This window comes from Pseudophryne corroboree, chromosome 6, assembly GCF_028390025.1.
Source record: "Pseudophryne corroboree isolate aPseCor3 chromosome 6, aPseCor3.hap2, whole genome shotgun sequence".
NCBI lineage: Eukaryota > Metazoa > Chordata > Amphibia > Anura > Myobatrachidae > Pseudophryne > Pseudophryne corroboree.
Window position 1 is genome coordinate 80,970,225 of NC_086449.1, and position 23,518 is coordinate 80,993,742.

Genomic DNA, 23,518 nt, shown 5'->3' on the forward strand with positions numbered 1-23,518 from the left:
AGGAGGGTATGAATAAAGTGTGAGGGATGGGAGAAATAAGGTGAAGAATAAGGGTGATGAAGGGAAAAAGAAGGAACAGGAAGAAGAGTAGTGTAAGAAAAGGGAGGAGATAATCGGAGATGGGAAGAAAAGGCAGAAGGAGGAATAGAGAAAGGTTTGACAAATGAGTGGAATGTAAAAATAAATGGCAGAATTAAAGTGACGAGAGACAAAGGGTTATAAATGGGAGATGGGAGGAACAAGGTGAAGAATCTGCGAATCAGGAGCAGACGAACAGGTGTGGAAGAGGGGGAAAAATGAATACAACTGCTAGCCAGCCGCAAATGACAGGCCAAGATCAAAGACAACGGTCACCCGAGGAGTGGAGCAATGGTGCAACAAAGTTACTTAGATGCAGTGCTGTGCCACAAGCAATTTTACTTAAGCATGGGAAAGTTGCTCAAAATGGAGCATTGCATTTCATGTATGAACACCATAAGAAAGTAACTTCTGGACCATAAGGCTGAATTCATGGACCAGATAATCAGAAATATTGGATGAAGTATTGGGCCAGCGGATATCCGCAGAGAGCTCCTTCTACTCACTGGTCATCTGTCAACCGGATTATTGGAACCTCTTCTTAAAGTATGTGGGTTTTCTGAGATGACTCCTTTCAATTCCGCATATCACTGTGATCCAACATTTGTACTGTGTAATGTTCTTGGCTATCTTCAAGGTGTTTCTAGCTCACATTTCGGTATATACCACCCAGTTGATGCAATTGTGTGGAACGATGGGTGGAAGATCCACAGTCATAAAAAAGAGATGAGATCCTGGATCTTGTCTTAAAGAAGCAATTTCTGATACAATTGGCTATGGAAATCGGAGAGTGGATGGCTGACCACAAATCATCCTCCTAACCAACCAAACTATGGCAGCCACAATATAAGGCAATCAAAGTAAGCTGGCAAATCAAAGCAGGTACTTCCACTTGTATTAATCATGCCAACTGTAACGCTGTGGGCCTTTTCCTAGGGGCAGGATCTATACTTACCTGATGCCATGTTGTCAGGATGACCCTTAATCTCTCCCAGAAGAGATACCCTATTGTGCCCTAGGGGAAGGGCATAATTTTTTGAAGTAGTAGCATGAATAAGTGGAATATTCATGCTACTATCGATCTGAATTTTTTTTTTTTACATGAAACATTTTTGATTGTTTACAGACATTATCAGTTACAGTTTATACTTTCTTATGCCATGTATTTAACAGCAATAATTTACATTTTTGTGTGGTACATATAGAAACGGGACTTTCAATGAGTTCCAATACAATTAGATAGATAGATAGACAGATAGATAGATAGATAGATAGATAATTGCTATTTCACATAAATTCAGTTGAATATATACTGGTTTAAAGTCTGTATATTCCTCAGTCTTACATTCGATTTATTACCATAAAGACAACTTTTAACAGATGTTTTAAAGTTTATTTTTTAAGAACAATTGAAATGGATATACAATAGTTAAATGGGCACACATGGAAAAAAAATCAGTAATACAATAAAACAATAAGGATCTCTCTCTCTCTCTCTCTCTATATATATATATACATACATACATACATACATACACAGGGCCTTTAGTAATTTATCGGGTTTTAATTTCCTCTGAGTAGACGTAGAACTCCTATGCAACTAAATATATAGTCTTATATTCTCTTCATGTAGTTTCCCAGATTCACGAGGTTCAGGTTGTGGTCTAAATTGATACTTTTGCTCGGATTGTATCCAGCAATGTTTCAATAGAATAGTTACAATTGTATCATACTATAATACTGTTTCCCATTTGTATCATATCGTTTCTCACACACACAGGAGTTCTGACTACATTAAAGTGAGCAGCTTTAGAATTAACATTCATGTTTTAATGATCAAATGATTATTTTATTTTATACGCCGCTATTTTGATCTAAGCCGTGCTTCTTTTGCTGTTGTTGTTTGCTAGTTTACCTGCCATTCCATATTATCATTTCCCTGGTATTAGGGCTTGTAAGGATTATATTCTGTACACACTATATATATATATATATATATATATATATATATATATATATATATATAAATTTATCCCCGGCCATTGCAGCTATTCAGCAGCACTGTGTGTGATTACGTTTCCTCTTTCACTGCCGTGTGGTATTCCTGTATGTGTGCTAAACCGTGAAAACACCTCGCGGCCGGACCGTTTAGAAATTTCGCATAAACAATAGGAATAAACAGAAATTCTTGGCGGGCTTTTTGAAAGTTACAGCAACTTCACCTAAACCAACCAGGATGAAGGGCGTGTTTAACTCATCAAATCACAAAGCAGCTCTGTGCATAAATACAGATGTTCCCGGCTGTTGGCTATTCAGTCCTTTTTTTTCTACTTGGTAGAAGTCAGATCTGTGTAGAAATATGGCCAGGACCAAGCAGACCGCCCGCAAATCTACAGGAGGGAAAGCTCCCCGCAAGCAGCTGGCAACGAAAGCTGCTCGGAAGAGCGCCCCAGCTACCGGCGGCGTGAAGAAACCTCACCGCTATCGTCCTGGAACTGTTGCTCTCAGAGAGATCCGCCGGTACCAGAAATCCACTGAGCTGCTGATCCGCAAGTTGCCCTTCCAGCGTCTGGTGCGTGAGATCGCCCAGGATTTCAAGACTGACCTGCGTTTCCAGAGCTCCGCCGTCATGGCCCTACAAGAGGCCAGCGAGGCTTATCTGGTGGGGCTGTTCGAGGACACCAACCTGTGCGCCATCCACGCCAAGAGGGTGACCATCATGCCCAAAGACATCCAGCTGGCCCGCAGGATCCGAGGGGAGAGGGCATAGATACTCGGCACTCCTATTCACGCAGCAAACACAAAGGCTCTTTTCAGAGCCACCAAGTCTTTCTAAACGAGCTGTAGCATAAATCACCCCTCAGTATCAGAGTAACAGGATGCGGATGAAACCCCGCTCTCCATCTATAGCCGCTTCAAATGACAGGCCAAATCTATGAATCTTAAATATATACTGCAATGATAAGCAAGCCCCAGAGTGAATAAAGGGATGTTACCTGTCAAATTAGTAAATATTTGGACGGACTGGTTCACCGACAGTACATCGTTACTAGTGTTCCGCCTAGATGCCCTTGTAAAATTGTTTTCTTTAGCAGGGAGAAGAGGATAATGTTCTCAATGATCAAATCATTTTATGTTATGCAGCTGTTTTCATCCTAGCTTTGTTACGTCACACGGAGAGAGAATATGGTTTCTCTCATTATATATTTTATACGGATCATCAGCTTCCCATTCCTATAAGCCTCATTTGCAGCATGCAGTTATTGCAAAGGGAATATTCAGACTATCATTAGATTTCACCACAACAGACCAGGGCTCCTAAAGGGTAAGGGAGCGATTTTACTTTTAGCGGTTGTATGGACGGGATGTGGAGATGAAAGCGCGGCTAGCCCGTCAGATATCGCTACAACACAAGCAATGGCAGTACACACAGCTCTCCTGGGAAGACGTGGGTGGCTCTGAAAAGAGCCTTTGTTGTGTGTCAGGTACATCGTTTCTGTGGTGGAAGCTGCCAGCCTAACATTACTTGCTCTTGGCTGGTTTGTGGCTCTCGGTCTTCTTGGGCAGCAGCACGGCCTGGATGTTGGGCAGAACGCCTCCCTGGGCGATGGTCACCCCACCGAGCAGCTTGTTGAGCTCTTCGTCGTTGCGCACAGCCAGCTGCAGGTGGCGGGGGATGATGCGGGTCTTCTTGTTGTCGCGGGCGGCGTTTCCTGCGAGCTCCAGGATCTCAGCCGTCAGGTACTCCAGCACCGCGGCCAGGTACACCGGGGCACCGGCTCCCACTCGCTCAGCATAGTTTCCTTTCCTCAGCAGACGGTGAACGCGACCGACTGGGAACTGGAGACCGGCCCGGGATGAGCGAGTCTTGGCCTTAGCCCGGGTCTTGCCGCCTTGTTTGCCTCTGCCGGACATGTTCAGTTCACAAAGCTATGAAGTTTTTCTAACAAACTGAGAGGAAAGGAAATGTATGTGAGTCTGTAATACCGGCCGCCCTCCTCCTATATATGCACTCAGAGAGGATCTACCGCGTGCTCTGTGATTGGTTTGCTTACAAATGAACCAATGCAGCTCAAGTTTATCCACAGACCAATCCGCAATATGTAGCGAGGGGGGAATACCTCCCAGTGTCACGTGATACTTCTACCCTATAGTTTTACCAGAAGCGGTGAATCTTCGTTGACATAAGCTGACTATAAATAGAGCAAACCCGGGTGTTGTACCGCACAGATTTTCTGCGTGGTGTGGAAGAATACGTGAGTGGTGAAAATGCCTGATCCAGCAAAGTCTGCTCCGGCGCCCAAGAAAGGCTCTAAGAAAGCGGTGACCAAGACCCAGAAGAAGGATGGGAAGAAGCGTAGGAAGAGCAGGAAGGAGAGTTACGCCATTTACGTCTACAAGGTGCTGAAGCAGGTGCACCCTGACACCGGCATCTCCTCCAAGGCTATGGGCATCATGAACTCCTTTGTCAATGACATCTTTGAGCGCATTGCCGGAGAAGCTTCCCGCCTGGCTCATTACAACAAGCGCTCGACCATCACCTCCCGGGAGATCCAGACCGCCGTACGCCTGCTGCTGCCGGGAGAGCTGGCCAAGCACGCCGTGTCCGAGGGCACCAAGGCTGTTACCAAGTACACCAGCGCCAAGTAATCATCCCCTTCTCTGACCCACATCAACACAAAGGCTCTTCTAAGAGCCACCCACCTCCTCTCTAATCGGGCTGGAACTGTGATGTGTGTTGTCTTCTATGATTGATAGATAGATAGATAGATATGATATTTTTTCCTTTTGAGTTTTGTTTTAACAGGGTTGTTATTTGTTGCTACTGAGGACCTGCATCCCGCTACGGAGATGCTTATAAAGTGTAGAGTCGGGTGTTCTTTCCTGGTTGGGGTAATTTGCTCTAGTTTGTGGGCTATAGTTAATGCAGACCCCAGTTTTCACTTAATATGCCTTTATTCCATATGTACCGCTTACAAAGGTGGCATCATAGATTTCATTTTATTTTTAAATTTTTTTTTGAGTGTAGCTCAGGTTTTCTCTATATTCTGTAAATTACAGATGTCTCTCTCGGTGCTCATAAAAAGCAATAGACCGAGCAGAAACTGCCCTTGTAGCTGCCGTAGAACTAGAGAAATACTGGATCTGAATTATTTAGATGTAACAAACAGCACTCTATTGAAACAATTGGTTCCATCATTATCACTTTGCACAGTTGGTGAAAGATCAGAGTATTTGAAGACTCTCTTACTATCGTCGCCCAAGTAACACTATGGTGCAAACTCCTATTAGCAGTGCTGTTATATGACCACAGGGTCAATATAGCTGAATTAAATAAATAAATAAATAAAAATCCTCAGTGATGACGCCATGTGATTACTGTGTAGGCGCACATGTCCCTTATACTGGAATAACAGCTTCAACGGCGATTCGAGTAGCGGTTTGTATCGAACTCATCCTGTGTTACAGCAGCACATTCAAATTATTTCAGCACATTATATATTACTGTAAAAAGAAGAGCGACCATAGCGCATGGCTGAAACACCTGGGAGCTTTAACTGGAATAACTGAACCCAGGAGCCGGGAATACTTTAAGCTGTTCTCATAGTGACCAGGCGGAAGCGGCAATGTCAGTGGGAGATTGTTATAAGGATTGTTATAATTGTTTTTGTTTGTTTGTTTGTTTGTTTGTTTTTATAAATGGGAAATGAAACTTAACTCATTAAATATGCATTTATAATAATTCAGCTATACAAAAAGAAAAAGTGATTCACTTGTATCTGATTGTTATTTCCACCAATAGCCCATTCATTGCAAACCCTTACACTATCTAGACAAATGTCCTCCTGTGTTCTCCATGTATTGTACTTTGTCTTTCTCAGATTAATGAGATTTGGCTTGTGGTTTTATTTGATACTTTGGTATTGATAGTATCTACTGATGTATTCATAGAATAGTAACAATAGTGTAACACTACTTACTGTTTCACATTAGTATCACATCGTCCCCAATGCAGGCAGAAGATCTGATTATTCTCTGTTCTAAAGCTTCTCATAATATGATAATTGAGATCTACCAGATAAATGTATTCTTAATGCTGTAATATGCAAATGACTATCGTATCGTGAATGTTACTTGGTAAGCAGACATATTAATCGCTGATGTTTTTACTGCAGACATATACTGTGATCTCCCGGACAGTAGAGAGCACAGCTGGTGAGGCACATCTGTCCCCATACGTACTATTCCCGCCGACGGTAGCTATTCACAGTACTGTATGTAATAAGGTTTCTATTTCAAGACTCTTTAGACTTGAGGCTTGTATCACTGCTATGTGTGTGTGTGTGTTTTGATTGTCTCCCCTGGCTAGAATGCCAGCATAGACTTCCCGGAATACAGCAATCCTTCTGGCTGAAACGTAATAAAACCTCTAATACCCCTTTTACACTCGCAGAAAAATCCCGGGATATTGCACGTGAACGCGCATCATCCCGGGATTCTTCTCAGTGTAAATGGGTACAGGGACAATTTCCCGGGACGAGCATCCCGGGATTTCATCCCAGGTCAAAAGCAGGGTTGAACCCGGGACCGTCCCGGGAAGCTGGGTAGTGTGAAAGGGCCCGTCCCGGGATTCACTACCCGGGACTGTTAAAAGGCCTCCGATTGGAGCTTTCATGGGCTCAGAAAAGATGATGTCATCATTCAGAACCCTGGGGAGCGTCCTTGATGCGTGTGAGGAAGGCAGCATGGCGACCTGGACAGACCAGGAGGTGAGAGAGTTGCTGAGCATTAGGGGAGAGGAGGAAATTATGAGGCAGATCACAGGCACAGTCAAAGATGCAGTCATTTATAAAAACATCTCCAAGATGCTGCAAGCCAGGGGAATCATCCGCACACAGCAGCAAGTGTTAAACAAAATGAAAACTCTTAAAAAGCATTTCCTTAAGGTGCATGACAACAACAGGAAAAAGAGCGGTGTTGGCCGTATCGACTGGCAGTACTATGACATGTGCGCCAATATCTTTGGAAACACAGCTATATGCAGTCCGGTGAGTCTGTCTTCCAGTTCACAGTACACTGCTACAGAAGGCACTCCAGAAGAGACACAGACAAGCAGTGACGTCTGTCCATCATCACCGTTGTTAATTGACGACACACCTGAGGACAGCGACACATCATCCCAGCCGTCCATAAACACATCCAGAAACGACGACAGCATAACTGCAACCATTGAAGACGTCGTGGATGCTCAGACCAGTGACAGTGGGACTGTACAAAGTGCCGTCACCCCAACTTTACAGAAAAACAGTAAGTACATGTTTAGAAATTAACACTCATAGCACAAATCCACAATTGTTAATCATCCGGTTACGTGCGTAGTATGAGTGGCCAGTGTGGCGGCAGCGTGGCGAGCGCTAATGAGCCCCTTGCAGGATCACTGCGCTCAACACGCTGCTGGCACGGTGGCACACTTTGCATTTTCTGCCCCCACGCAGGGGGGCTTTGCATTTTTAAAAAAAGTTCAATGTTGCAGAGTAGCTAGTGTATAGGTGGATTAATGCCACAAACACATGTTTGCTAACGCTGCTATTTTTATATACGCTCATTTTGTATTTCTTCTCTTCACAGTTTACACCGTACCGCCTAGAAGGAAGAAATTGAACAGAGCGGAGCAAGTGGCTAAAGCCATGTCAAATGTCCTTGTCGACCAACTCCGAGAGATGGACGCTACAATGTCCGCACAGGAGGATGCAAGGCTCGACAGGTTTCTAGAGGCAGAACGCCAAATGCATGATGCATTCCTTTCCCAAGTCATGACAATGCAGGAACGCATGAGTAGAGAGCAGTATGACCGCCACAGGGAATTGCACCAAATGAACATGGCGTTCTATGAGCGTATGACCAATACCTCAAGAGCACCAAACCAACACCACAACTCACAATAACCCCCTGAGCAGGGTTTTTCATCATTTAATCCTGGTCCATACTATGCCCCAAATACTGCACCATCTAGTGCGCCAAGCCCAGAGTTTACTGTATTGCGCAATTTGCCGTGAAACACAGTGAATTGCTTTTTTTGGTTGTTATTTGTTGTTAAATAACCACAGTGTGGTCATTGTTTATGCACAACTGTTTGTGCCTTCCTTCATTTTTTTCTATGTTCTGTTTTGTATAGTGTCTACATTAAAGCACTTTTTATTTATTTTTTACACAGTGATAATATACTGCAGGGACACTGTGGTTTATGGTGTTGTATCTACAAACCTACCAGTGTTTTTTTTTTTTTTATGCCAATAAAAACTTGTTTGCAAATCTAGGCATAACATTCCCATTTGTGCGTAAAGTAGACCATGTTTACAGTGTTTTCTACATTGTTTATGCATATATACACAGTTGCTGGCAATGTGTTTTTTTTGGAAAAACATAAATAATGAACCCAAAGATCAAAGGTGGAATACAAAATAAAAACATTTTCATTCACCAAACATGTTGTGCTGATTCTTAAACATTATTGTACCAGTGCTGCAAGGTTGGACGTAATAGTGTGGCGTATTTGTTCTGCAGCGGAGTTTGAGGCAGTCCCAAACAAAGCACCTTCCACATGTGGGATTATAACCTCAGGGTCCTGCACAGTCCACTCAGGAAGGAATAGCTCATTTTGCAGTTCACAGATGTTGTGCAGTATACAGCACGCAGCTACTACATTAGGCATATTCATAAGGTCCACATCATTGCGCTTCATCAAACAACGCCATCTTCCTTTTAACCTGCCAAAGGCGTTCTCAACCACCATCCTTGCTGAACTCAGGGTGTGAGTATAGTGTTATGCACACCAGTGCCTGCAGGAAAGTACTGGTGTCAGAACTGTTATGCACTCCAGTGTCTGCAGGAATGTACTGGTGTTTGAACTGTTATGCAAAACAAATGGACTCACAGACAAACTGGGGAATATGACATAACGTACACAGAAGGTAATAGGGTAACAAAATACACACAAAGTGAACAGAGAAGCCCAGAGGCTAAGGAACTGGGTATCTCCCTTGTATTAGAACTGCACAGATGGAAAAAGCAAGATGTTGTGTTTTAATACATAGAGAACCCGAAATGCTGTTGCTAAGGGCAACAGCAAAACCCTAAAGGGTTACCAACGGGTGTGGCAGTAAACTCCTTGGTCAGAGATGGAATGATAGACACAAGGAGAGTCTCCACAATCCTATTTCTCACTTGCAGTGCACAGGTTTTAGCTTACTGCCACTAAACTGACCCCTGACACCTAGCACAGTGAGACAGGATTAGACAGGCAAGTCTTAGAATACAGCCGCAAACTTGCTAAGTTCACAGAGTAGTATCAGAACCCCAGCAAGCTAAACGACTGACTCCAGTCTTACTGCTAGGTCTGGATTGGCAGAGTGTAATACCAAATCCCCAGGCCTATTTGCAGTAAGCAACAAACAAATACAAAGCTACACAGTACTGGCTAACTTTCATGAACTGACTAACCAACAAAGATTCAGCAGCATCTGCTTACCCTGAAAAGAGGCCTTATAAAGCAGGTGCTGTCCACGCCCCACTCAGACCTCACAGACTGTGAGCACAAAAACCAGCACCGGATCCCCTGCCGTGCACAGAGCCTATAACCACTGCACAGCAAAAGACCCGAACCGGAGTATCAGCTGCGCTCAGGTTACTCCACTAGCACTTGTCTCCCGGTTGCCATGACGACGTGGCAGCACAGGGCAGGAGACCCTAACAGTACCCCCCCTCTGACGAGGGGTCAAAGAACCCCTACCACCGGGTTTATCGGGGAACTGCGAGAAGAAAGAGCGTATCAGTCTGGGGGCATGAAGATCACAACTGCGCACCCACGACCGCTCCTCCGGGCCATACCCCTTCCAGTGCACCAAAAATGACAGCCGACCCCGAACCACCTTGGAGTCAAGAATCCTTTCAACAACAAACTCCCTCTGGCCACGTATCAGAAGAGGGGAAGGTCTTCCACTGGAAGAAGGATTACTAATCGCCCGTTTTAAAAGGGAACAATGAAATGTTTTATTGATACCCAAAGAACGGGGCAGATCTAACTGAAATGCCACCGGATTGATAACCCTGGTGATCTTATAAGGGCCGATGAACCGGGGCCCTAACTTATAAGATGGCTGTCTCAACTTCAAATTCTTGGTAGACAACCAGACGAAGTCTCCTAATTTGAAGCTGCAGGGTCTTTTCCGCTTATCAAAAACCCTTTTGGTCACTAATGACACAGACACAAGGGCTTTCTTCACTTTCCGCCAAATACCTCTAAGGACCGAAACCACAGAGGAACCACCAGGCGTGGAGTCCAGGGGGTCAAAAGAATTGGCCTTAGGATGATGCCCATACACACAAAGGAAGGGAGAGATCCCTGTAGCAGAGTGAGCCGCGTTGTTATAGGCAAACTCCGCCATGGACAGATGAGCAACCCAGTCAGTCTGACACTTGGAGACATAACACCTGAGGAACTGCTCCAAGGACTGGTTCACCCTTTCAGTCTGCCCATTAGACTGCGGATGGTAGCCTGACGACAAGCTGACAGAAATCTGGAGATCGGAACAAAATGCCCTCCAGAATTTGGCCACAAACTGGGATCCGCGGTCAGAGACCACATCAAGTGGCAACCCGTGGAGATGCACAACATGCAGCATAAATAATTCAGACAGGCGTCTGGCTGATGGCAGCCCAACCAGTGGAACGAAGTGCGCCATCTTCGAAAACCTGTCAACGACAACCCAGATGGCTGTCATCCCCGAGGATTTGGGCAAGTCCACCACAAAATCCATTGAAATGTGGGTCCATGGCTTAGATGGGATAGAGAGTGGATGTAATGGGCCAACAGGAACCCCTCTAGGAGTCTTATTTCGGGCACAGATGTCACATGCCCGAACCCACTGATCCACATCCTTAGCCACCGAGGGCCACCACACCGCCCTAGATAGCAACTCCCGAGTTCTGGCAATACCCGGGTGACCTGCCGACTTCTTGGCATGGAATTCCAGGAACACTCGCTGTCTTAACCTAGGAGGCACAAACAAAAGACCTACCGGAAGGTCTGGAGGAGCCTGCTCCTGTGCTCTAAGGACTAATGATAAGAGGTCCTGGGTAATGCCCACTTTAATACATGATGGGGAAACAATGGGCAAACGGCTCCTCGGTGGTCTCCTGGATTGGAGCAAAACTCCGCGAGAGCGCATCAGCCTTGATGTTTTTTGACCCAGGGCGATATGTTATCAAAAAATTAAAGCGAGCAAAAAACAAAGCCCATCGTGCCTGCCTGGCATTGAGACGCTTCGCTGACTCTAAATATGCCAGATTCTTATGGTCAGTGAGAATTGAGACCACAAACTTAGCCCCCTCAAGCCAGTGTCTCCACTCCTCGAGTGCATCCTTAATAGCCAACAATTCCCGGTTACCCACGTCATAATTCATCTCGGCAGGCGAAAATTTACGGGAAAAGTAAGCACAGGGATGAAGGCGATTATCAGACACTCCCATCTGAGAAAGCACTGCCCCAATACCCATCTCAGAGGCATCCACCTCCACCACAAAAGGACGCTCTGGATCTGGGTGTCGCAGCACCTTGGCCGAAACAAATGCCCTTTTGAGACGGGCAAAAGCCGCTTTAGCCTCACAAGACCAGTGAGCAACATCCGCCCCTTTCTTAGTGAGTGCCACCAAGGGCGCCACTATAGACGAAAATCCAGCGATAAATCGTCTATAAAAATTCGCAAAGCCCAGGAAACGCTGAAGCGCCTTCAAACTAGTGGGCTGCACCCAATCCAGGACTGCCTGTACCTTGGAACCCTCCATTTGGAAACCTTCTGGGGAGATAATATATCCTAGAAATGCGATTTGCTGAACTTCAAATTCGCACTTCTCCAGCTTCGCCCCAAGCCGGTGGTCTCTGAGTTTCTGGAGGACTAAGCGTACATGCTTCCGATGTTCCTCCAGGGAATGGGAGAAGATTAGGATGTCATCTAAGTATACAACTAAGAATCTATCCAAATATTCCCTGAGCACATCATTCATGAAATACTGGAAGACTGCCGGGGCATTACAGAGCCCAAAAGGCATCACCAAATATTCATAATGCCCTGAGTGGGTATTAAAGGCAGTCTTCCATTCATCCCCCTCTCTTATTCGGATTAGATTGTACGCACCGCGTAGGTCAATCTTAGAAAAAATGGTGGCAGTACGAAGCTGGTCAAACAAGACCGAAATGAGAGGCAGTGGGTATGAGTTTTTAATCGTGATACGGTTCAATTCCCTGAAGTCGATGCAGGGTCGCAACGAACCGTCCTTTTTACCCACGAAGAAGAACCCCGACCCAACTGGAGACTGTGAAGGTCTGATAAATCCCTTAGCCAAGTTCTCCTGAATGTACTCTGCCATAGCCTGAGTCTCAGGACGTGACAGGGAGTACAACCTGCTCTTGGGAAGCTTAGCATTTGGCAACAAATCAATGGCACAGTCATAGGGGCGATGGGGAGGTAGTACCTCTGCAACTTTTTTGGAGAACACGTCCGCAAAATCTGCATAACACCCTGGCAATCCTGGCAAACTTAGCTGCGAGAGCCTGACTGGAAGGCTCAAGCAACTCCTGAAACAATCAGTACCCCAACTAAGAATCTCCCCAGAGACCCAGTCAAATTGAGGATTGTGGGCCCTTAACCAGGGTAACCCCAACACCAATGGGGCAAAAGTACAGACAGTCACATAAAAGGACAATTTTTCAGAGTGTGTGGCTCCAATGAACAAAGAAATCTGGCTAGTGCAAGAGGTAATTTTACCTTGGGATAATGGTTCCCCGTTTAACCCACAAATCTCAATTTCCGATGCCAAGGGTACTAAGGGAACAGAGTGTTTCAGGGCGAATTGGCGGTCCATAAAAACCCCGTCGGCCCCACTGTCCACAAAGGCCTCAGTCTTGACAGTTTGACCGAGGATCTTCAAGGTCACCGGAATGATAAAAGTCTTCTTGGGAAATTCTGACTTCTGGCCTGACAGGATATTTCCCATCACCCTCAGGCCCTGAAGTTTTCCGGCTTTTCTGGGCATGATACTACCACATGACCTTTATTCCCACAGTACAAACACAACCCCTGCTGTCTCCTCCGCGTCTTCTCACGCGAGGAGAGGCGGGTAGCCCCAATCTGCATAGGCTCCTCAGAAAATTCCTCAGAGTCTGAGGTTCCCTTGGGAAGGAAGGAAATCTCTGTCTCCCTTTCAAGCCTACGCTCTCTCAGCCGTCTATCCACCCGGATGGATAACTGCATGAGCTGATCCAAGCTATCAGGCAAGGGATATTGTACCAGTTGGTCCTTTATCTGGTTAGAAAGACCTCTTTGGTACTGGTGTCTCAGGGCTGGGTCATTCCACTGGGTATCATGGGCCAACCTCCGAAACTCCGTACAGTAAACCTCAACTGGCCTTCGCCCTTGCTTAAGGATCAAAATCTGAGCCTCGGCTGAGGCCGTCTTGTCAGGGTCATCATACAACATGCCCAGTGCCGTAAAAAAAGCATCAACACTTTTAAGCGACGGACAGTCAGGCTGCAACCCATATGCCCAGACCTGTGGGTCTCCTTGTAGCAAGGAAATCACTATGCCCACCCGCTGAATCTCCGACCAAGAAGACTGAGGCCTAAGCCGGAAGTATAGCTTGCAGCTCTCCTTGAAACAAAAGAACTGCGAGCGATCTCCAGAAAAACGATCCGGGAGATTTACTTTCGGCTCCTTGACCCCTGCAGGTGCTGCTGCTGCGGGAGCTCCACCAGCAGCCTGGGAGGTGTGCATTTTAATGGACAAATCATTAAATTGTCGAGTCAGGACCTGCACCTGATCGACCACCTGTTGCAACGTATTTTGAGGGGTATGCTCCATATTCCCACAAAATTTCAACAGGAGTATTAGGCTGCTGAATATGTTATGCACACCAGTGCCTGCAGGAAAGTACTGGTGTCAGAACTGTTATGCACTCCAGTGTCTGTAGGAATGTACTGGTGTTTGAACTGTTATGCAAAACAAATGGACTCACAGACAAACTGGGGAATATGACATAACGTACACAGAAGGTAATAGGGTAACAAAATACACACAAAGTGAACAGAGAAGCCCAGAGGCTAAGGAACTGGGTATCTCCCTTGTATTAGAACTGCACAGATGGAAAAAGCAAGATGTTGTGTTTTAATACATAGAGAACCCGAAATGCTGTTGCTAAGGGCAACAGCAAAACCCTAAAGGGTTACCAACGGGTGTGGCAGTAAACTCCTTGGTCAGAGATGGAATGATAGACACAAGGAGAGTCTCCACAATCCTATTTCTCACTTGCAGTGCACAGGTTTTAGCTTACTGCCACTAAACTGACCCCTGACACCTAGCACAGTGAGACAGGATTAGACAGGCAAGTCTTAGAATACAGCCACAAACTTGCTAAGTTCACAGAGTAGTAACAGAACCCCAGCAAGCTAAACGACTGACTCCAGTCTTACTGCTAGGTCTGGATTGGCAGAGTGTAATACCAAATCCCCAGGCCTATTTGCAGTAAGCAACAAACAAATACAAAGCTACACAGTACTGGCTAACTTTCATGAACTGACTAACCAACAAAGATTCAGCAGCATCTGCTTACCCTGAAAAGAGGCCTTATAAAGCAGGTGCTGTCCACGCCCCACTCAGACCTCACAGACTGTGAGCACAAAAACCAGCACCGGATCCCCTGCCGTGCACAGAGCCTATAACCACTGCACAGCAAAAGACCCGAACCGGAGTATCAGCTGCGCTCAGGTTACTCCACTAGCACTTGTCTCCCGGATGCCATGACGACGTGGCAGCACAGGGCAGGAGACCCTAACATATAGGTTTGTTGCTCTGGGGTTAACTGGACCTGTTGGGTGTAGCCTTTCATAATCCAGGGGCGTAAAGGGTATGCAGCATCCCCGATGATGTGGACAGGGATCTCCACCCCATTCACAATCTTTGCACACTCTTTGGGGTACAGCCAGCCTCCCTGGTTCTCCTCTACGATGTTGTACAGGTCAGAATTGGCAAGAACTCTGGAGTCATGAGATCGGCCTGGCCAGCCAATAAACACATCTAGGAAACTAAAGAACAGTAAAATTGAAAACAATTAGAATGTAAAACTCACACATGCAACTCATCCCACCACCCCAAAAATAAACACTTACCAATATTTGTGGTCCACAACAGCCTGTAATATGATGGAGTGCCAGCCCTTCCTATTAAAATAGTCAGCATGGTTGTCACGTGGGGCAATAATGGGGATGTGTGTCCCATCAATCGCTCCTCCACACTGCGGATAGCCTCGCTTCACAAATCCAATGATGGTATCCTGTAAGCGCTGTCCTTGTGGTAGAGATATGAAGCGCTTGTATAAGGTAGATACAATTGCTTTAGTCACCTGGTGGACTATGACACAGCAGGTGGAGATTGCAACACCGAACAAGCATGAGACTGAGCGGTACTCTCCTGGGGTAGCATACCACCACAATGCAATAGCTAATCTCCTGCGTGCCTCGATGGGTCTCCTAAGCCTGGTGGTCTGCATGTCAAGTGCTGGGGTAAGTAATTCCAGGATGTAGTTAAAGGTTGCACGAGACACACGGAAGTTAGCCATCCACTCCTCATCCTGGTAAGCTTCCACGGTCCTCATAAAGGCTTCTCCGTGCCGGCGATCTCTGGACCAAAATGAGCGGTTAGGGCCCATACTCACGCTCAGTATGATACTCATCCTGGATGATATGAAGGCTCTCCTCCTGCGCAAATATTGGCGGCGACTAGCAGCCCTATCCAGCATAAATTGCGCCCTCCTCCTCCTCATAAAATATATGTGCAGTATACTGCACAGTGTGATAAGCTGCATCATGCTGTCAGTGGCTGTATGAAACATCTGCAAAGCAGAAAGAATCATGAGCTCAGGCATACACACTGGTACTCCGTCGGCCATGACTGCAGCAATGGTGTGAGCAGGCACCACCCCTCCCTTTGTTGACTAGTGTGACCTCATCAATGTGAGCCAGAAAAGGCCATTTCTAATGACACACATGTGCATTTGCAGGGATATCCCGGGATCAGTGTAAATGGGGCTGTCCCGGGTCGATCCCAGGTCTTAGTGCAGTGTGAAAGGGGTCAGTCCCGGGAAGGCATCCCGGGAAGCATCCCGGGAGTGACCCGGGAGTGCGAGTGTAAAAGTGGTATAATGGAGACTGATTTTGTTGCCGCACCCGGGAGAAACCCTAAAGTCTTGGAGGGCTTTTTGAAAAGTACTATGCATATGCCTAAGCCAATCAGGATGAAAGGCGCCTTTAACTCATCCAATGACAGCGCAGCACAGTGCATAAATAGAGATGTTAGCGGCTGCTCTCTATATGTATTCGTTTTTTTGCCTTTAGACGTGTTTCGTGAGGAGAGATGGCCAGGACCAAGCAGACCGCCCGCAAATCTACCGGAGGTAAAGCTCCCCGCAAGCAGCTGGCAACCAAGGCTGCTCGGAAAAGCGCCCCATCTACCGGCGGCGTGAAGAAGCCTCACCGCTACCGTCCCGGGACTGTTGCTCTCAGAGAGATCCGCCGCTACCAGAAATCCACCGAGCTGCTGATCCGCAAGCTGCCCTTCCAGCGATTGGTGCGTGAGATCGCCCAAGACTTCAAGACCGACCTGCGCTTCCAGAGCTCTGCCGTTATGGCCCTACAAGAGGCCAGTGAGGCTTATCTGGTGGGGCTGTTCGAGGACACCAACCTGTGCGCCATCCACGCCAAGAGGGTAACCATCATGCCCAAAGACATCCAGCTAGCCCGCAGAATCCGAGGGGAGAGGGCATAGACACTCGGCACTCCTATACACGCAGCAACACAAAGGCTCTTTTCAGAGCCACCAAATCCTTCTAAACCAGCTGAAGCATAAGTTACACAATGGTGTTTAATTGGACGGATACCACCTCCTTTAGCTCTGCCCAGGCTCCTCGTAGTTAGTAGCCACAAAGCTCACGGCCTATATCCCTTAATTACCCGCACCTTCCTTCCAGCTTGCCGCTGCCCTGGAACAGTGGCGGGAGCCTCCTCAATTCAGCGTGCAGTCAGGGCACAGGGGGCTACTAGTCTTCACCATGAAAGGTTAGAGTTGATCAAGTGTAAGGGAACGTTTTAATAAGGCTCCATGAGCACTTTTCTATGGAAGTAAATGCCTGTAAGGCGGCTCTTTATAGAGTCCTCTACCGAGGAACTTGCCCTACACATCTAGTACCTCCCTTAATGAATCTGGGGGTCAAGCATTTAGCCGTGCAGCTCCGATTCTATGGAACTCACATCCCCGCATAGCTCGAGAGGCCCCCGCTCTAGAATCTTTCATACACACTCATCACTCTCTAAATGTCCATTTAGTATCTCCTGCATAGCTTCCCTGCGCTCCACGGTTTCTGTGCTGTATTGTATTAATTTAATTTGTTTAGCGCTATAAGTCCTATTGCAGAAAGAACATTATGGAAATAACATTGTTATGTCTGCGCTCTACTGCTTGTTACACGCAAGGGTCTGATTTACTTCCCGTCAGAAGCACAACGCCAAGTACGATACTCGCACCTTTCCCGCTAAACAGCGGGCTACTTACTCCCACATGTACAGCATATCATGAATCAGCTCTTTGGGGTCAGGGTGGGTGGCTCTGAAAAGAGCCTTTGTGTTGCGGGGACAAGTATCTAGCAGTGAAATCACTTGCTCTTAGCTGGTTTGTGGCTCTCGGTCTTCTTGGGCAGCAGCACGGCCTGGATGTTGGGCAGAACGCCTCCCTGGGCGATGGTCACCCCACCGAGCAGTTTATTGAGCTCTTCGTCGTTGCGCACAGCCAGCTGCAGGTGGCGGGGGATGATGCGGGTCTTCTTGTTGTCGCGGGCGGCGTTTCCGGCAAGCTCAAGAATCTCAGCCGTCAGGTACTCCAGTACTGCGGCCAGATACACCGGGGCACCGGCTCCCACACGCTCCGCATAGTTTCCCTTCCTCAGCAGACGGTGAACGCGACCGACTGGGAACTGGAGACCGGCCCGGGATGAGCGAGTCTTTGCCTTAGCACGGGTCTTGCCGCCTTGTTTCCCTCTTCCAGACATGCTTGCGAGGTTCAATGAGATAAAAGAGTCTCTCTTTCAACAGAAACACTGAGAGAAATGTCTCTAAAACACCGCCCTCCTCTTACATATATACTCAGAAGCGACATGCTGCTTGCTCTGTGATTGGTCTGCTTACAAGCTAAACAATGCAGCTCAACTTCATCCACAGACCAATCCGCAAAAAGAAGAGTGGGGTTACGATGCCTACCAGTGTCACATGACACTTCTACCCAATAGTGTAGCTTGCATTGGTGATGCCTCGTTTGCATAAGCTGCCTATAAATAAAACAGATGTGTGAGATGACCGCACAGATTTTCTACATTGTGTCGAAGAGATCCTAAAGAATGCCTGATCCAGCAAAGTCTGCTCCGGCGCCTAAGAAAGGCTCTAAGAAAGCGGTGACCAAGACCCAGAAGAAGGATGGGAAGAAGCGTAGGAAGAGCAGGAAGGAGAGTTACGCCATTTACGTCTACAAGGTGCTGAAGCAGGTGCACCCTGACACCGGCATCTCCTCCAAGGCTATGGGCATCATGAACTCCTTTGTCAATGACATCTTTGAGCGCATTGCTGGGGAAGCTTCTCGCCTGGCTCATTACAACAAGCGCTCGACCATCACCTCCCGGGAGATCCAGACCGCCGTACGCTTGCTGCTGCCGGGAGAGCTGGCCAAGCACGCCGTGTCCGAGGGCACCAAGGCTGTTACCAAGTACACCAGCGCCAAGTAATCACCCCCTTCTCTGACCCACATCAACACAAAGGCTCTTCTAAGAGCCACCCACCTCCTCTCTAATCGGGCTGAAACTATGATGGGTATTATATGTGCTACTTGCAAATCTGCCTTATTGTATCTCCGCTTCCATGAACTGTATATTCACTTCCAAACTAAAGCGGGGTCATATAGTCATCATATTACAGATGTCAGCATTAGTGCTTACATAAAGCAATCCATAGAGCAGTGACTGCCCGTGTAGCTGCTGCAGAACTAGAGAATTATTGTATCTTATTCCAATGTTACAAAGTATCAGTAGATTGTAGCAATTGGTCCCGTTGTTCGTATCACTTTGAATCTCCTATAAACACAGTTGCTAAAAGGTTGTTTGTCTTTCAAGATGCCCTGTGTAGAATGCTATTGTTACTGTATCACTGCACGTGTAACACCGGGATCCAATCTCCGGTATCACTGCAGGTATATTGCACCGAATCCATTATAAGACATCAGGTTCCGTTTAGCTGCATTTAATGAAAGGAGATCTTTATGATCGCACAATACAATGCTGGCTTAGGTACACGTGCCAGCTGTGCTCCCTATAGTAACAGAGATACAGGGGGTGGCTGAGCAGCAGTGTTCCGGAGCGGGACTGGCTGAGTGCAGTATCAGCGGCGCTCATTATTACAGGGAGAAGAGAGACCGAAGCGCAGAGCTGACACTCAGACCGAGCCCGGGACAGACGTTACACTGACCAGCCAGAAGCGGCATGTCATTGGAGTGATTTTGTTTTGTCCCGCCGAAATCTGTTCGACTCATTGGTCCATTTTGAATTTTCATCCTCCAATCCCAATGAGGTTGTGCAAGTCACTTATTATATACCTATTATTTATCTGGACAATATATAATAATGGATATTAAAACGGTTAAATTCTAAATGTTTTTTTTTTTTTTACTTCAATAAAAATAAGTCTATGAACAACAGTGTGCTAAATAAAGTAATCTATTATATAAAATAAATTATAGTGCAGTGCTAATATATATATATATATATATATATATATATATATATATATTTATTATACTTTATGCTGTCCTATATTTATGACATTTCATTTTTTCTGATTTGCTATTTCTCAGTCGTCATCTATATCATCTGTTATGAGCCTTATATCAAATGTTGGGACGTTGATAAGAATGGGACTCAGTATGGATAATATTACATTGTATCTTAGGTTGAATATTATGTTGTACCAAGTACAGGAATTGTATGGGAAAAAAGATCTTAGAAAAGTGTAACTTTATATTGCGTATACATCTTATGCCCCTAATCTGATGGTAAGGCAGTGACTTTTTAACATCTAATTATAGCCATGACTCCGCCTCTCAAAGTGCTCAGTCACCCATCAGGTCCGCTTACCTCTTTATAAAGAGCAACCGAAAATGGGTTGCCTCATATTTCTTTGTCGTTAGCTATTGAATAATGTCTGGAAGAGGTAAAGGAGGTAAGGGGCTCGGAAAAGGAGGCGCTAAGCGCCATAGGAAGGTGCTGCGGGACAACATCCAGGGCATCACCAAGCCTGCCATCCGCCGCCTTGCCCGGAGAGGAGGCGTGAAGCGTATCTCCGGCCTCATCTACGAGTAGACCCGCGGGGTGCTGAAGGTGTTTCTGGAGAACGTGATCCGGGACGCCGTCACCTACACCGAGCACGCCAAGAGGAAGACGGTCACCGCTATGGATGTGGTCTATGCTCTCAAGCGCCAGGGCCGCACTCTGTATGGCTTCGGAGGCTAAACACCGAGGCGCATCTAATACCATCACCCGCACACAAAGGCCCTTTTCAGGGCCGCCCATCTCTTCTACGAAAGATCTGTAACCCAACATCTCTGTGTAGTGCTGTACTCTGACTATAAGCCGGGTCCTAGTACTTAATCGTTTCCTCACATTAGGCATACCGCTAGTGGTTGCTGTCTTTATTTGGAGTGATGATGCAAGTCGTAAATAGTGAGAGGAAAGGACCGGGCCAGTATTTTAGTGAGCTTATGCCCAAGCTGGCCATTACTAATGTGTCATGTTTATGAATTCTTGCAGTGGGTGAGACGTGAGTAGATTTGTCCTAGAGGTACCGCCATGATCCTTTGTTTCGAAGATGGCACAACACACTGTCGGTGGCTGACTAGTTCTAAGCTGTTGGACACAAGTTTTTTTTATGAAGGACATAAGTATTCACTAGGAAATCCATGTTCTCTTACAGCTTAGCTTATCGGCGGAGTTTTTGAAAAATGTATCCGCTCTTCTTTAAACCAATCGGTGGAGGGGGACATGCTTACTTCTACCAATCAGCGCAGCTCAGCTTATATGCAAATTTGATGAAAGCAGCCAGGTTACATAATTCATTTTTTGGGGGGACAATGCCTGGGAGAGGTAAGGGGCTCGGGAAAGGAGGCACCAAGCGCTGCAGGACTACATATCATCCAGGGCACCACACAGCCTGCCACCCGCCGCCTAGTCCATAGAGGGGTCCTGCAGGCTTTGAACGTTAATTAACTAATTTAAGGGTCTCCTACATTAATCCAGAAACGAGCTATAGGAACAGGCTGTATTTTCAAGGGAGGCATTTTTTTTTTTTGTAGCAGACAATTATACCTTGTCCGGGTACCTCGCAGTCTGTACATCACCGGGAATGGCGTGCAGAACACGCGGTGTTGTTCCTTACACCAGACTGTACGACCAAGTACACATAAAACAACCATTCAGCTACTACGGGCGGCTGGAGATAGATGAACCCGACACTTTAGTGTATACGTTCCCGATCTATCTGCAGATTTAACAGATAACTGCATTTAGTCCCGCTCCCCTGCATATCCCACTTATGCAGTGACTGCATGGGGCAGAGTAGATGGGCCAAGTGGTCCATATCCTGCTATCAAGAGCTATGTTTCTAGGACTGATGTGTAAGGGACAAACTAGATATTTCTGCCACATGTAGCGACTTCTTCACTACAGTTTTTATTTAGTCCCCCAATAGATCACATCGTGCGCCTACAGCTCTGCCGAGACAGGGTGGGTGGCTCTGAAAAGAGCCTTTGGGGGATAACAAGGAAGAGAGGCTGCGGCTTTACAATCACTTCTTGGCCGCAGCTTTCTTAGCCTTAGCTGCCTTCTTGGCCGGGCTTTTTGTGGCTTTTGGCTTCGCTGCCTTCTTGGCCGGACTCTTGGCAGCTTTGGGCTTCGCCGCCTTCTTGGCGGGACTCTTGGCCGCCTTCTTAGGCTTCACGGCTATAGGCTTCTTTGGGCTTTTGGCAGCAGCCGCTGTAGCGGGTTTCTTCACCTTTTTCGGGGTCTTGGCTGCACTCGGAGCCTTCTTGGGCTTCTTCGGGGATTTGGCCACTTTCTTCGCTGCAGGTTTCTTGGGCTTCAGGGACTTCTGGGCGGCCTTCTTGCTTTCCACTTGTTTCTTATTGAGCTTGAAGGAGCCGGAAGCGCCGGTACCTTTCACCTGGGTGAGAGTTCCTTTGGTCACTAATCCTTTCACCCCCACTTTGATGCGGCTGTTGTTCCTCTCCACATCGTAGCCTCCGGCAGCCAGAGCCTTCTTCAGGGCGGCAAGAGAAACCCCGCTGCGCTCTTTAGAGGCGGCCACGGCTTTTACGATCAGCTCGGAGACGCTGGGTCCAGAAGACTTGCCGCTCTTCTTTGCTCCTCCAGCAGCTTTCTTCGGCTGCCTCTTCTTTTTGGCTGTGACCTCTGATGGAGGAACAGCGGCGGCGACGGGGGCAGTTTCCGCCATGTTTGCAGAACTTAACTTTAATCAATAATACTACAACGCCCGGTGTTGACTCACGTCTTTTATATTCACTGCCGGCTGTGCTGTGATTGGCTGCCGAGAGTGAGGTGTTCTGTGCTCCCATTGGCGGAATGAGCAGCCGTGTAAACTCTTCCCTGTCTGAGTGTACGGGGGAATCTGCTCTCACCTTGTGTTTCCCTAGCGCAGAAAAACAGTCTTTTATAGGGCATGAGGTGAGCGGCGAGCTGGCTCTCTGCACCACACCAGTACTCCAAGGTCTCCCCTAACCCTTTACTGTCATTGCTAGCCTATGCGCTGTGAAGAGTGCCGGGAATAGCCCCTGTCAGCTCACCTAGACCAGGCATGATCTGGCTGGCGTGTAATACATCTTTTCTGCGAAGCGAAAAATGTCTCATCGGGCACTTTTCTCTCCTCCAGGCACTACACCGAACAAAGGTGGCTGGGGCATAATCAGTGCAGAGGATGCCGCATTTTGAAAGACATAAAGGTGATGTGTGGGATGCTGTACACCCGGATGGATAGCACAGGCAGGTTGCCCCACAAGGTATTGGCACTCCTGTCTGGGAACTCTAGTTACTTTGACTAAATAAATAAAATAAAGATATCTGGCGTGCATAATCAGCTTCAGAATAATCCTGCCGGCCTGAGATTCTCCATGTCCTGAAAAATGCTGGTGGCGTTTTCTCCACATGTTCTTATAATGATCCATATAGACATTGATGCATATCTATGCATCTTAAGTGTGTCAGTAGGTGGGCTATGGGGTCCCGTTCC

The 23,518-nt window shown here is 46.8% G+C and overlaps 7 protein-coding genes across 7 annotated transcripts; 4 read left to right on the forward strand and 3 right to left on the reverse strand.

The window, feature by feature from the left end:
- Window positions 1-2,423: 2,423 nt before the first annotated feature.
- LOC134936296 (histone H3) lies at window positions 2,424-3,048 on the forward strand. The gene has a single exon (XM_063931310.1). The coding sequence runs from the start codon at window positions 2,438-2,440 to the stop codon at window positions 2,846-2,848; it is 411 nt and encodes a 136-aa protein (XP_063787380.1). The 5' UTR covers window positions 2,424-2,437; the 3' UTR covers window positions 2,849-3,048.
- A 481-nt stretch (window positions 3,049-3,529) lies between these two features.
- LOC134936307 (histone H2A type 1-like) lies at window positions 3,530-4,114 on the reverse strand. Its single transcript, XM_063931320.1, has one exon. The coding sequence runs from the start codon at window positions 3,991-3,993 to the stop codon at window positions 3,601-3,603; it is 393 nt and encodes a 130-aa protein (XP_063787390.1). The 5' UTR covers window positions 3,994-4,114; the 3' UTR covers window positions 3,530-3,600.
- A 97-nt stretch (window positions 4,115-4,211) lies between these two features.
- Window positions 4,212-4,781, forward strand: LOC134936321 (histone H2B 1.1-like). The gene has a single exon (XM_063931332.1). The coding sequence runs from the start codon at window positions 4,348-4,350 to the stop codon at window positions 4,726-4,728; it is 381 nt and encodes a 126-aa protein (XP_063787402.1). The 5' UTR covers window positions 4,212-4,347; the 3' UTR covers window positions 4,729-4,781.
- Window positions 4,782-16,497: 11,716 nt separating this feature from the next.
- On the forward strand, window positions 16,498-17,008 carry LOC134936291 (histone H3-like). Its single transcript, XM_063931306.1, has one exon. The coding sequence runs from the start codon at window positions 16,542-16,544 to the stop codon at window positions 16,950-16,952; it is 411 nt and encodes a 136-aa protein (XP_063787376.1). The 5' UTR covers window positions 16,498-16,541; the 3' UTR covers window positions 16,953-17,008.
- Window positions 17,009-17,782: 774 nt separating this feature from the next.
- On the reverse strand, window positions 17,783-18,334 carry LOC134936303 (histone H2A type 1-like). Its single transcript, XM_063931316.1, has one exon. The coding sequence runs from the start codon at window positions 18,226-18,228 to the stop codon at window positions 17,836-17,838; it is 393 nt and encodes a 130-aa protein (XP_063787386.1). The 5' UTR covers window positions 18,229-18,334; the 3' UTR covers window positions 17,783-17,835.
- Window positions 18,335-18,517: 183 nt separating this feature from the next.
- LOC134936314 (histone H2B 1.1-like) lies at window positions 18,518-19,005 on the forward strand. The gene has a single exon (XM_063931326.1). It carries the CDS (start codon window positions 18,574-18,576, stop codon window positions 18,952-18,954), a length of 381 nt encoding a protein of 126 aa, XP_063787396.1. The 5' UTR covers window positions 18,518-18,573; the 3' UTR covers window positions 18,955-19,005.
- Window positions 19,006-21,909: 2,904 nt separating this feature from the next.
- Window positions 21,910-22,739, reverse strand: LOC134936276 (histone H1B-like). Its single transcript, XM_063931292.1, has one exon. It carries the CDS (start codon window positions 22,724-22,726, stop codon window positions 22,061-22,063), a length of 666 nt encoding a protein of 221 aa, XP_063787362.1. The 5' UTR covers window positions 22,727-22,739; the 3' UTR covers window positions 21,910-22,060.
- Window positions 22,740-23,518: the final 779 nt, after the last annotated feature.